At 36.5% G+C, this 12,832-nt stretch overlaps 1 protein-coding gene across 1 annotated transcript in view; it reads right to left on the reverse strand.

Moving 5' to 3' along the window:
- The window catches only part of LOC118744105 (lysosome membrane protein 2), a gene marked incomplete at its 5' end in the record, with an annotated part of 198,088 nt that extends 186,302 nt beyond the window's left edge, over positions 1-11,786 (reverse strand). The window contains 2 exon segments of the mRNA XM_036476834.1: positions 11,410-11,637; positions 11,695-11,786. Coding sequence (XP_036332727.1) covers positions 11,410-11,637; positions 11,695-11,786 — 320 coding nt within the window.
- Positions 11,787-12,832: the final 1,046 nt, after the last annotated feature.

Here is a 12,832-nt window from a genome sequence, read left to right on the forward strand (position 1 = left end):
ACGTGATATTTTTCGGTAGTTTTCGGATACGAATACTTTATTAAATATTAAAATTTTACCAAAATTGGAAAATACAAAGGTTCACAAGCACGAAATGGCAATACCGCTCAACAATATTTGTATATTTGTCACTGGCAAATCAGATATTTGTTCATTTGCGTAATTTTTATTTGGCTTATGTAGCAGCATTGCGTTCACACGATTTGGCCACCAGGGTTGTTTTTCATTTGCCACAAGAAGGCAAATATTTGGCTTTTCTGATAAATGACAAATGTAATTTAGCGTTCATATGATTTGTCTATGAATTTGAAAAATTTTTAGCCAAATGTACAAATCGTGTGATCCCAGCTTTAAACAATGAGCTATACTTTTATAAAAAAAATAATAATTAAAAATTATTTGGAAAAACTATAATAAATAGCCCAAACCGGGAGACAGTGGCATTTTACTTTTAAAAATGTGAAATATGCTTCAAGAATTTATTTGTGTATAATTGAAGTTAAACTATAAGCTTAATGAAACCTAGTTTAACTTAGTGGGACTTTCTGACAAAACTGGCTATGACACTATAGGCTAGCTGAAGAGATCTCAATGATAAGCTACGTTAAATTAAGCCTACACTAACTGGAGCTGTACAATGAGTTGTATTGTTCAACACACTGCAATAGACAAAAAAATTGGTTTTGTTTGGTTGCCGGAAAAGGGAGGTAATGCGTTGACGGAAATGGGGAAAAGTACAATTAAGCTCCAAAAGTTCCACTTTTCGTCATTAATTTGGTACAATTTAAAAATCTTAAATATCAACTCTGGTACGCAGTACCAAAAAATAGTACAATACTATATATTCGATTGGCAACCCTACCCGTAAGGGTTGTTTTTTCATAGATGAAAAAGGTGATTGCCAAATCATGATTCATGAACTATCACCAATTGATTTAATTAAAAAATTTTAAATTACGAATATTGTAAAAACATAATGCGAAAAACCAAACGCAAAACGCAGCTGAAATAAATACGAGAAATATTTGAAGAAAGAGTGTAGAAATGATCCAGAACTTGCAAAACATGTTTCGTTTCCACAAAAGTAAAGCGAACACTATTAAATTGAAGAAACAGTCCATGTCCAAAAACCCCGGAGGAATACTGAAAGAAGTCTGTTTTTTAAATTAGCATATTTTGAACGAATTCGGAATGTCTAAGGTGAAAAAGAAACCAACCTTTCTATAAGGAAACAATTATAGAAAAGTAATTTTCTTACACTGTATTCATGTCTCCGCCAGTAATTTGTGACGACATCATTTAAAAGCAGCTAAGGAGAACGCCGACACTATTTATTAGATGATACATTCAAGCCAATGTGCCAAAATGCGGGTATAAACAATTATTGATTACCTATTTAATATCGGAACCACTTCACTTCACTTTTGAAACACAAATTATATATGTATATGCTTTTTTAATGCAGACAAGTTGTTGCCAAAACAGCAGAAATCTTCCAATAACTTACAAATATCAAAATGTGAAATATCGAAGGCTTAAATTCATTAAAACCCTCCATCTGCAATTTGAATAAAAACTAATTTGTGATTTTAGAAATCATCTGGGACTTAGTACCTATCATCAGAATCTCATCTTTGTGAAAAGTGTTTAATGTTTGAAAGAGCAATAATATCAATGGACTTTATTTCGCTTTTAAAAACTTAATAATGTCAATTCACTTTATTTCGTACTAAGGTGGGAAATAAAGTCAATTGATCTTATCTCAGTTGATCTTATTACCTGTAACCGATTCCTCAATGTCTTTCATGGCAGGGACGTTGGGAAGTCAGCTACGACGTAGAGCTACCGGAAAGCCCGTCCAACAACAGTGGAACCAATCAATCAAGTTTTGATTGCTTAATAAACGATAAACCAATTTACATTAAACAAATAAATAAATAAAATAAATGCGCAGAAGTAGAAATCTTTTGACTGCCATTCACCTGGGAGTAGCCAGAAGCGATCCTTATGCGTACGGTTCAAATCGCAGCTCACAACGTCCGGATATTTATATCCACGTATCCTCTGGGTAGCAACCAAACACCCGTTTGGGAGCGAGCTAAAGTAAGAAGGCGTAAACCTTCGCGTGCGCTGGGTTTGGGTCCCGCCACGTTAAAACCCCGCCCAATGAAAAGAAAAAAAAAACAGCCTCGGATGAGATCCCCTTTTTCTCATGACGACCACGGCAAACGTATAAAGGACTATGATTTAAGGGTATGCACCTGGAATATCCGGACCCTTAATGGGGAAGGTGCCTCTGCCCGGCTGGTTGATGTCATCGGGAAGACAAAGGCTGACATCACCGCCATCCAAGAAATGCGATGGACGGGGCAAAGAAAAGTAAGCGTGAAGCCTTGCGACGTCTAATACAGTTGCCACGTAAAGGAGCGCAAATTCGGTGTTGGATTCGTGGTAGGAGAGAGACTCCGTCGCCGAGTACTGGCATTCACCCCGGTGGACGAACGTCTAGCCACAATCCGCATCAAAACTAGATTCTTCAACATATCGCTCATCTGCGCCCATGCCCCGATGGAAGAGAAGGATGAGGCGTCCAAGGATCTCTTCTATGAGGGCTTGGAACGTACATATGAGCGCTGCCCCCGACACGATGTCAAAATCGTGCTTGACGATTTTAATGCCAAGGTGGGCAAGGAAGGGAGCTTTGGCGCCACTGTCGGAAAATTCAGCCTCCACGACGAAACGTCCGATAACGGACTGAGGCTGATCGACTTTGTCGGGCCCCGAAACATGGTAATATGTAGTACTAGGTTCCAGCATAAGAACATCTACCAAGCTACATGGCTGTCTCCAGATTGAAAAACGAGAAACCAAATCGATCATGTTGTGATAGACGGAAGGCATGCTTCAAACGTTTTGGACGTACGTACACTCCGAGGCCCAAACATCGACTCGGACCACTATCTTGTTGTAGCCAAGATGCGCACCCGTCTCTGTGCAGCAACAAATGTGCGCCCAACAATGCAAGGAAAGCTTAACGTCGAAAAGCTGCAATCACAACAGTGGGTCAAATTATTCGCCACTCGACTCACACACCTGCTCTCTGAGAGCACTCTGCAACAATCCGACATACGCGAGCAGTGGAACCACATTTCCCGATCATTAAGTACCGCCGCCGAAGAAGTAGTTGGATTTCAGCAAGCCCGAAAGAACAACTGGTACGATGAGGAATGTCAAGAAGCCGCAGAGAAAAAGATGACGCCACCGGGCCACGCTGCGATTGGGCGCAACGCGAGCCATGTGGGACCGTTATAGGGAACTGAAGAAGGAAGCGAGACGTATTTGCCGCAATAAGAAGAGAGAGGCCGAAATACGTGAGTGCGAAGAGCTTGAGATGCTGGCCGACAGGAAGAACGCCCGAAAATTCTACCAGAGGGTTAGGCGACTTACGGAAGGTTTCAAGACCGGGATTGTGGAGGGAACACTTTTATAACCTACTGAATGGTGGCAGCGCTGAAAGTAGTGAAGAAGACGAACCCGAGTCCCCAGTCGATGATGATGGAGTAGCTGTCCCACCGCCTGACTATGACGAGGTACGAATAGCGATTACGTGGCTGAAAAACAACAAAGCTGCTGGAGCTGACGGCCTGCCAGCCGAGCTATTCAAGTACGGCGGCGAGGAGCTGAAGAGGTGCATGCATCAGCTCGTATGCAGAATATGGTCAGATGAACGCATGCCCGACGACTGGAATTTAAGTGTGCTCTGCCCAATTCCCAAGAAAGGCGGCCCCGCCATATGCGCCAACTACCGCGGAGTCAGCCTTCTAAGCATAGGTTATAAGGTCTTATCGAGTGTATTGTGCGAAGGACTGAAGCCCACCGTCAACTAGCTGATTGGATCTTATCAGTGTGGCTTTAGGCCTGGAAACTCCACCATAGATCAGGTATTCACAATACGCCAAATCTTGGAAAAGACCCGCGAGAATAGGATCGACACACACCATCTATTTGTCGATTTCAAAGCCGCTTTCGACAGCACGAAGAGAAGTTATCTTTATGCCGCGATGTCTGAATTTGGTATCCCCGCGAAACTAATGACGTTGAGCAATACCACCATCTCCATCACCATAGGGAGGGACCTATCTGAGCCGTTTGATTTCTTTAATCTGATGTTGGAGAAGATAATAAGAGCTGCAGAACTGAACCGCTCAGGCACAATACTTTACAAGAGCGTACAATAGCTGGCGTATGCCGACGACATCGGTATTATCGGTAAAAACAAGGGCTACGTCTGTTCTGCCTTCTCGGGATTGGTTAGAGAAGCAAAGCGAATGGGTTTGGTGGTGAACGAGGACAAAACGAAGTATCTTCTGTCATCACACAAACAGTCAGAGCATACGCGTCTTGGCACGGGCGTCACTTTTGACAGTTAAAAGTTTGAAAAAGTAGACGACGTCGTTTATTCAGGAACCAGCATTAACACCACTAATAATGTCAGCCTTGAAATCCAACGGAGAATCACTCTTGCCAACAAGTGCTACTTTATGCTGAGTAGGCAATTGAGAAGTAAAGTCCTCCTTCGTCGTACAAAGATCACACTCTATAAGTCACTCATCATACCTATGCTGGTGTATGGCGCGGAGGCATGGACAATGAAAGCATCTGATGAGGCGGCTCTTGGAGTTTTCGAGAGAAAGATTCTGCGAAAGATTTACGGACCTTTACGCATTGGTGATGGCGAATATCGCAAACGATTTAACGATGAGCTGTATGAGCTTTACAACGATATAGACATAATGCAGCGAATTAAAATTCAGCGGCTCCGCTGGCTTGGCCATGTCGTTCGAATGGACAGAAACGCTCCTGCTCTAAAAATATTCAACGCGGGCTGCGATGCTGGTCACAGAGGAAAAGGAAGGCCTCCTCCGTGTTGGAAAGACCAGGTGGAGAAGGACTTGGCTTCACTTGGCATTTCCAATTGGCGTCAGTTAGCACAGAAGAGAAATGACTGGCGTGCTGTTTTGACTCGGCCAAAATCGCTTAGGCGGTTACAGCGCCAATAAAGAACAAGAAGAACAAAACCAACAACCACATGATCAAGTGTAAATCGTAGCGGAATAGCTGCGCTTGATTGTGTTGGTTTAGCAAAATGAAAAAGTGGGAAAAAAGCAACGATAATTTACAAGTCGGACTTAGCACAGTGCGCAGACAACTGGCTGAGTCAGTGGGATCGTCGGTTCGAATTCTACTGAAAGAAGTCTGATGAGGAAATGTGATGATTTCCGAAATAGCTATCACTTCCACCATTTTTTCAAATTATTGTTGCATTTCCACAATGAGTTTTTCTTTAAAAACGGCCTCGAGCTCAATAAAAATAGTTGAATATAATTGTTAAAAGGCCATAAAATAACAAAAATAAATGAAATAAAGAAAAAAAAACTTTTTAATATACAACGCTTTTATAAATGGAATAAAAAGTAGAGAATAATATCTCTCAGTCCAACAGAATTTGTTTTGATAACTTTTGATTTTGAAATTTTAGCAAAAGTTATTATAAACATTTAATGACATTGAAAACGAAAAACGTGGAGCGCATGCAGTACAAAGTATTCGATTTCATTGACAATAGTCAAACTACATAACATTCTACAGCGAAAGTACAAATTTGAAATCGATTTTAAGCGGTCGTTATTCTTATGCCCACATACATACATATGTTACTTTTCATATCAATTCAGGTGTATTACATGCGCCCGCGCTTTTCATTTTCAATGTCATTAATTGTTTATAATGACTTTTGCTAAAATTTCCAAATCAAAAGTTATCAAAACCAATTCTGTGGGACTGAGAAATATTATTTTCTACTTTTTAGTCCATTTATAAAAGCGTTGTATATTAAAAAGTTTTTTTTTATTTCATTTATTTTCTATTTTTTAGTCTTGTCTGTACAAAATTTTGCAATAGATATTAAAATAATTCAACTTGCAGTGAAAGAGAACAAAAGACTATGCAAGCAAAATGTTTGCTCACATTTAGTATATGCCTACATATGTACATACATACATATAGCAGTAATTAATTTAATTTAAAGAAATGGCGTGTCGCCCATTTCCGCTGTAGCGTATGTAGTGGATATTTTTAACTTCTTCTGACGAGGCGACATCTATCTCTAGAGTTTTTGTAATTGTACGTCTTTGATATGAAACCCACAACGAGGTTGATATCTAGACTAGGTTGATGTCTAGAATTTGCCATAAATAGCTTTGCTACAAAAGAACACTCGCTTATATGACGAAATACATGCAAAGCAACAACACAACCTCGGCTATTTATCCGAGCTCAGCCAGGTCGGTTTGAAAATACGCGACCTGAAGGCTAGTGTTGGTAAGCGAAAAAACTGTTCTATTGTGAATTGCTAATGGGAAAGCGGAGAGGCAAATTTTTGCTTCCTTTTTATACGTGACTTATATTTTAGAAGAGTATATATATTACGCAAATACCTCGTATAATTACTCATTTAAATTGGTTTTTGTATCTAAATCCCGTTAAACTAATCACATTTTCTTGCCAGCTACCAACAGGGTTGCTTAAGTGGCTAAAAGGAAATTTTACCAGAGTTGAGCGTTCTTTTGTCGCTCGCTTACAAAAGAATTCAGCTAGTATAAATGGGGGTCTGGACATACAACATTGCAAGTTGATAAAAGCGTTGTAATAATAAAATAATATATCTCAGTCCCATAGAATTTGTTTTGATAACTTTTGATTTTGAAATTTTAGCAAAAGTCATTATAAACAATTTATGAGATTGAAAACGGAAAACGTAGAGCGCATGCAATACATTAGATTTAATTGACAATATTCAAACTACATACATAACATAGACCTAAAATTTCTACAGCGAAAGTACAACTTTGAGATCGATTTTAAGCGGTCGTTACTAATATACCCACATACATACATATATTACTCTTCAATTTCAAATCAGGCCTATTACATGCGCCCCACGCTTTTCATTTTCAATCTCATAAATTGTTTATAATGACTTTTTCTAAAATTTCAAAATCAAAAGTTATCAAAACCAGTTCTATGGGACTGAGAAATATTATTTTCTAATTTTAGTCCATTTATAAAAAGTTTTTTTAAAATTTATTTTCTACTTTTTAGTCTTGTCTGTATAAAATTTTGCAATAGATACTAAAATAATTCAACTTGCAGTGAAAAGAGAACAGAAGACTATGCAAGCAAAATGTTTGCTCACATTTAGTATATGCCTACATATGTACATACATACATATAGCAGCAATTAATTTCATTTAAAGAAATGGCGTGGCATCCATTTCCGCTGTAGCGTATGTAGTGGATATTTTTAACTTCTTCTGGCGAGGCGACATCTATCTCTAGAGTTTTTCTAATTCTATGTCTTTGATATGATACCTACGACGAGGTTGATATCTAGACTAAGTTTGCCGTAAATACCTTTGCTATATATTTATAGTATTTATGGTGGTCTGGACATACAACCTCACAAGTTGATAAAAGCGTCCTAAGGAAAATAAACTTAAAATTTTCTTAAAAACGTCAGCCAAATGTAATTTTTTGTTTTTCATTTCACATCCTCATTCTCATTTTTGCTCTCCCGAAACCTTTGACGTTTGTAAGTTTGACGTCAAATTGGCTTCTACCTATTTTTAATGTACCTTGCTTCAAACTTGCACTTTATTATACTAAAATGTAAAAAACTGCGTACTCAAAAATATTCTAACAAATCTGATTAAACAGTTTCAAATTTTGACGAATATTTTTTTAAATTGCGGAAAAAGTAAAAAGAATCGGCCAAGAACGACCGGTGCCGATGCCGATTCTTTTGGCCGATACTAGCCGATTAATCGGCCAGATTCTAAGAATATGTTTGAGCTGTTGGAAGAGGGTCACCATCTCTTTAAAAAGTTAAATTCAAATTATTTAATAACTTAACCGAATTATTAAAATTTGCGTACCAAACGAAGGGGGTTTGCATTTTTTTTCTTAATATTTAGCGGGGTTGCCACATGTTGTGTTAAATTCCACTTAATTCATCAGTTAATTAAAATATGTATCGCAATGTCCGACGAAGGAGAGTTAACAAGGATTAAGCTTGAAAAGCGCTGCCACCTGTTTGAAAGGTCTAATTCAATTAGTATAAGAAATATAAAAATTCCATAGTCAAACCAAAGAACGTGAATCTATAAGAAGAGACAACACGTTATAATTGTAACGCGTGGACACATCAGGAGCGTGCTTTCTCTTTTGCCCAAATACGTTTTATGATTGGATGAAAAGAGAAGGCACGCTCCTGATGTTCACACTCGCTACAATTATAACGTGTTGTCTCCTCTTATAGATTTATGTCCTTTGGTCAAACAAAAGAATGTTAAGAAATCTTTAGTTTGAAGTTTTGGAATGATTGAAAAGGATTGCCGCGTGTTGAAAAAGTTACATTCAAATTGTTCAATAAGTGGGATGAATTATTAAAAGATGAGTATCGATCGAAATGGGTTCGAAAAAGCTTTATTTCTGACCTTTATTTAGGAGGGTTGCTATGTGTTCAATCAAATTCAAATTAGTTCATCAGTTTATTGAAAAATGTACATGTATATCACCATGTCAGATGAAAGAGATTTAAGAAGGTTTAGTTTGAGAATACTTCTTAAAAGGAATTTCAAAAATGAGCTGTCAAATTAAAGACCTTAGCCTATAGATCTGTGATGAAGTTTTAAATTTTCGTAATTATGAACTTTTTCCACCGGTCTAGGGTGTTTAAAAATTTGATGAATTAAAAAAAATGCACTATGCGAGACTTCTCTTCACCCAGCAACGGCTGCACGGTTTACGATGAAATATGACTCTCTTATAACACTGATTCACATTTCGAATATTTTTTAAGTTTTTGAATGCAACAGGTGGCAGTTCTTGTAAACTAGTGGAATTATCAATTAGATTAATGTTTTCTCTAACTACTTTTTATTCACACCGCTTTCATCATTTCCAATGGTACTATTTTTATTTCATGCAATACTATTTAATCAAACAACTACAATAAGTCGTGGAGTGCGCTTACCGGGGAAAATACTACCTCACAAGTACAGTGTAAATTGTTCATATTATGAAGAACACAATTTTTTGAATCGCTAGGAAGAAAAATTTTAAAAATTTTATAGATAATTGCATAATATACACTTTTTTCTCATCTATTTTTGTTATAAACCAGGGTTTGGAAATATTCATATATGAACGTTTGCGTACATACATCTATGATTTTATACGCGAACGTATCAAATATTTTCTATTGATTCTCCTTCGCGAACGAGAGGCATACAAGTCCAGATCGTCCGCGTATGTATTGGTAGACCAAACAGCGTGCGTTCATATATGTAGCTATAAGTGGCATCGATGCTTTCGCGAACGTTCACTGCTGTCGTTCTCGTTCATAAGTGAATGTAAATGCTGTGTCAAACATTCGCGGAAAGTTGGTGTGGCTAGAGATACTATGCGAAGGCAATTTTGTTAATTGCATAAGATTTGCACCGTTCATTCGATTTTCAAAGATGAGGTGTGAAATGAAAGGGCTAGGCCTCTAGATATGAAATAAGTTTTTATTTTTTGAATAAGATTGCCACCTTTTTGAAAATTATAAAATCTGCACGGTTCGTTGGATTAAAAAAAAAATAAGGAGTCAAATGAGAGGGCCGGGCCTGAATACGTACAATAATGATTTATTTTGCCGCCTGTCTACAAAATTATAATATTTACATCGTTTGCATGATCTTCAAAAATTAGGTGACAAATTGAAGGGCTTGGCCTCTAGATATTAAATAAGTTTTTATTTTTTGAATAGGGTTTCCACCTGTCTAAAAAATTGTAATATTTACACTGTTCACCGGATTTTCAATAGTGAGGTGTCAAACGAAGAGGCTATCTGAGGGGAATCTAGAGATGTGCAGAAGGGTTCTTTTTTTGGACAGGGTTACAATATTTTTATAAACTTTATAATCGGGACCGTTCGTTAAATTAAAACAAATTAGGTGTCAAATGAAATATTTTTTGAAATTTCATATTAAAGTATTATTTATTTCCGCACTTACATTTATGTACGGGTAAATATGTATGTAAGTATATATGTACATGAAAATACTTAAATTAAAACTGATAAAGATAATTTATATTCTATGTACATATGTATGTATGTATATTTATTTAATTCTGCACTTAAATTTGTATATGAATATATATATGTATATGTATAACAACTGATTAAAACCAAATAGTTTTGCTTAGTTTAAAGCATATTTTACATATAGAGGCATAATCCTTTCATTTGACACCTAATTTTTTTTTTTACCCAACGAACGGGCCAGATTTTAAAATTTATAAAAATACCCTGTCCAAAAAAATAACACTTCTTGCACATCTTTAGATTCCTCTTAGATAGCCTCTTCGTTTGACACCTCAGTATTGAAAATCGGGTGAACAGTGTAAATATTACAAATTTTCTAGAGGCCAAGCCCTTTCGTTTGAAGCTTCATTTTTGAAAATCATGCGAAGGATGTAAATATTTTACTTTTGTAGACAGGCTAAAACTCTATTAAAAAAATTAATCCTTATTGTACGTCTTCAGGCCCAGCCCTTTCATTTAACCCCTTATTTTTTTTAATCCAACGAACCGTACAAAAAAATAAAAACTTATTTAATTTCTAGAGGCCAAGGCCTTTCATTTGTCACCTCATTTTTGAAAATCATGCAAAAGATGTAAATATTATAATTTTGTAGACAGGCGGCAACTCTATTCAAAAAATAAATCCTTAGTGTACGTCTTCAGGCCCAGCCCTTTCATTTGGCACCTTATTTCTTTTAATCCATCGAACGGTGCAGATTTTATAATTTTTAAAAATAAAAACTTATTTCATATCTAGAGACCAAGTCCTATCAACTTTCCGCGAAGTTTTGATGCAGCATTTACATTCACTTATGAACGAGAACGACAGCAGTTAACCTTCGCGAAGGCATCGATGCCACTTATAGCTACATATATGAACGCACGCTGTTTGGTCTACCAATACATACGCGTACGAATAACAGCGGAAAGGTTTTCTACCTGACATTCGCGAACGCGAACGATCTGGACTTGTTTTGTACTTCCCGGTCGCGAAGGAGAATCAATAGGGAATATTTGATACGTTCACGTTCGCGTTCGCGTACGAAGCTGAGTGAATATTTCCGAACCTTATTATAAACCTTGCCGTTTTGCTAAAAATCACCTTATATCACCTTTGACCTTGAATACATTTTTTCGTGCCAATTTTCTGTTTTATGCGAATTATTATAACCTTGAATATCTAACTTGAGCGGGCTAATATGTGTTAAAATCCAACTTACCCTGAAGGTGACGGTGTAATTTTGATTAAATGAAACATCAACTTTAGTTGTATGTTCTTTATACGTTAGAGGCCCTATGTCCTCCACTTTAATTTTATCATCGATTCCAGCCAAATAGTTATCAATATTTGTGTAGTTGAATATGTGTACTTTCAATAGTGTGTCATATTTAGGATCTGGATCCATCCAATTTCGCGCTATCTCAGAATTATTTTTTAAAACTATTTGCTGAAATAAATAAATACTTTACGAAAAGGTAAATGCAAATATCGTGTATACATTTACCGAAAGCATTGTGTTGTTGTAGTACTCTGTAAACCACATGATGAAAAAGCCAGTGATACTTATGACAAAAAGTAGTAGCATTACTCCCAAAACTAAAAGACAAAATTATACAAGCAATGATTAAACTGAAATATTGCATAAAAATCGGTACAGTCATTTTCTAGAATTATGTAGTAAGGTATGTACGTATGTAAATATGTATACGCATGAGTTTGCGTGAAAGCAATTCAATTTATCTTAAAAAAAAAAAACCAAATTGAGTACCTAAAACCAGGTTCGAAGGAATATATTAAATATTTGAAATAAACAGGTAAACTATATTCACATCTCTGTATAACTGGGTCGCAAAAAATGTTGTAACTCCTTCCTTATAAAGCATTTTCAGTTTAAATCGCCCCTTTTTCAAACTAAGAGAAACCTTTTTCAAATTAAATGAAACCTATATCAGATTAAGCGAAACCTTTTTGAAATAAAATGAAACTATTTCTAGATTCAATTAAATAATGTCCATATTCCACAAGCCAATGAGGTGAAATATCTCGGAATGCACTTTGATAGGAGACTAACTTGGCGCAAGCACATATCAACCAAGATAAAACAATTGTAGCTAAAGTCAGCTAGAGTAAACTGGCTCATAAACAGTAAATCAAAATTGAAACTAGATAAAAAAAGTACTTATATATAATATAGTCATTAAGCCTATATGGATGTATGGTATTCAACTGAGGCGTACGACCTGTGCAACCAACATTAACAGGATCCATAGATTCCAATCTAAAACGCTAAGCACCTTAATTGGAACACCGTGGTATGTCCGCCACGAAAATATACATAGGAATCTTGGTAAATCTATGGTTAAATTTGTAATCGACTGCAGCAAAGAAAAATGTAAAATAAAATTGCGTAATCACCCAAATCCACTGGCAAGTGGCCTATGCAACACAATAAATCTATCACGCCTGCGAAGAAGAGATATATCAGCATTTTGTTAAGCGACGTTAAACCAACAGGGCTCAACCCCAGGGTTTAAGCAATAACATTGTAAATTAGACGTAAACTTGTTGTTAGGCTTGTAAAATAAGCAGATCCAACAAATAAATACACGTATATATGTATAAAAAAAAAACAGATTCACTAA

This window comes from Rhagoletis pomonella, unplaced genomic scaffold, assembly GCF_013731165.1.
Source record: "Rhagoletis pomonella isolate Grant_MI unplaced genomic scaffold, Rhpom_1.0 Rhpom_scaffold_00008, whole genome shotgun sequence".
Taxonomy (NCBI): Eukaryota; Metazoa; Arthropoda; class Insecta; order Diptera; family Tephritidae; genus Rhagoletis; species Rhagoletis pomonella.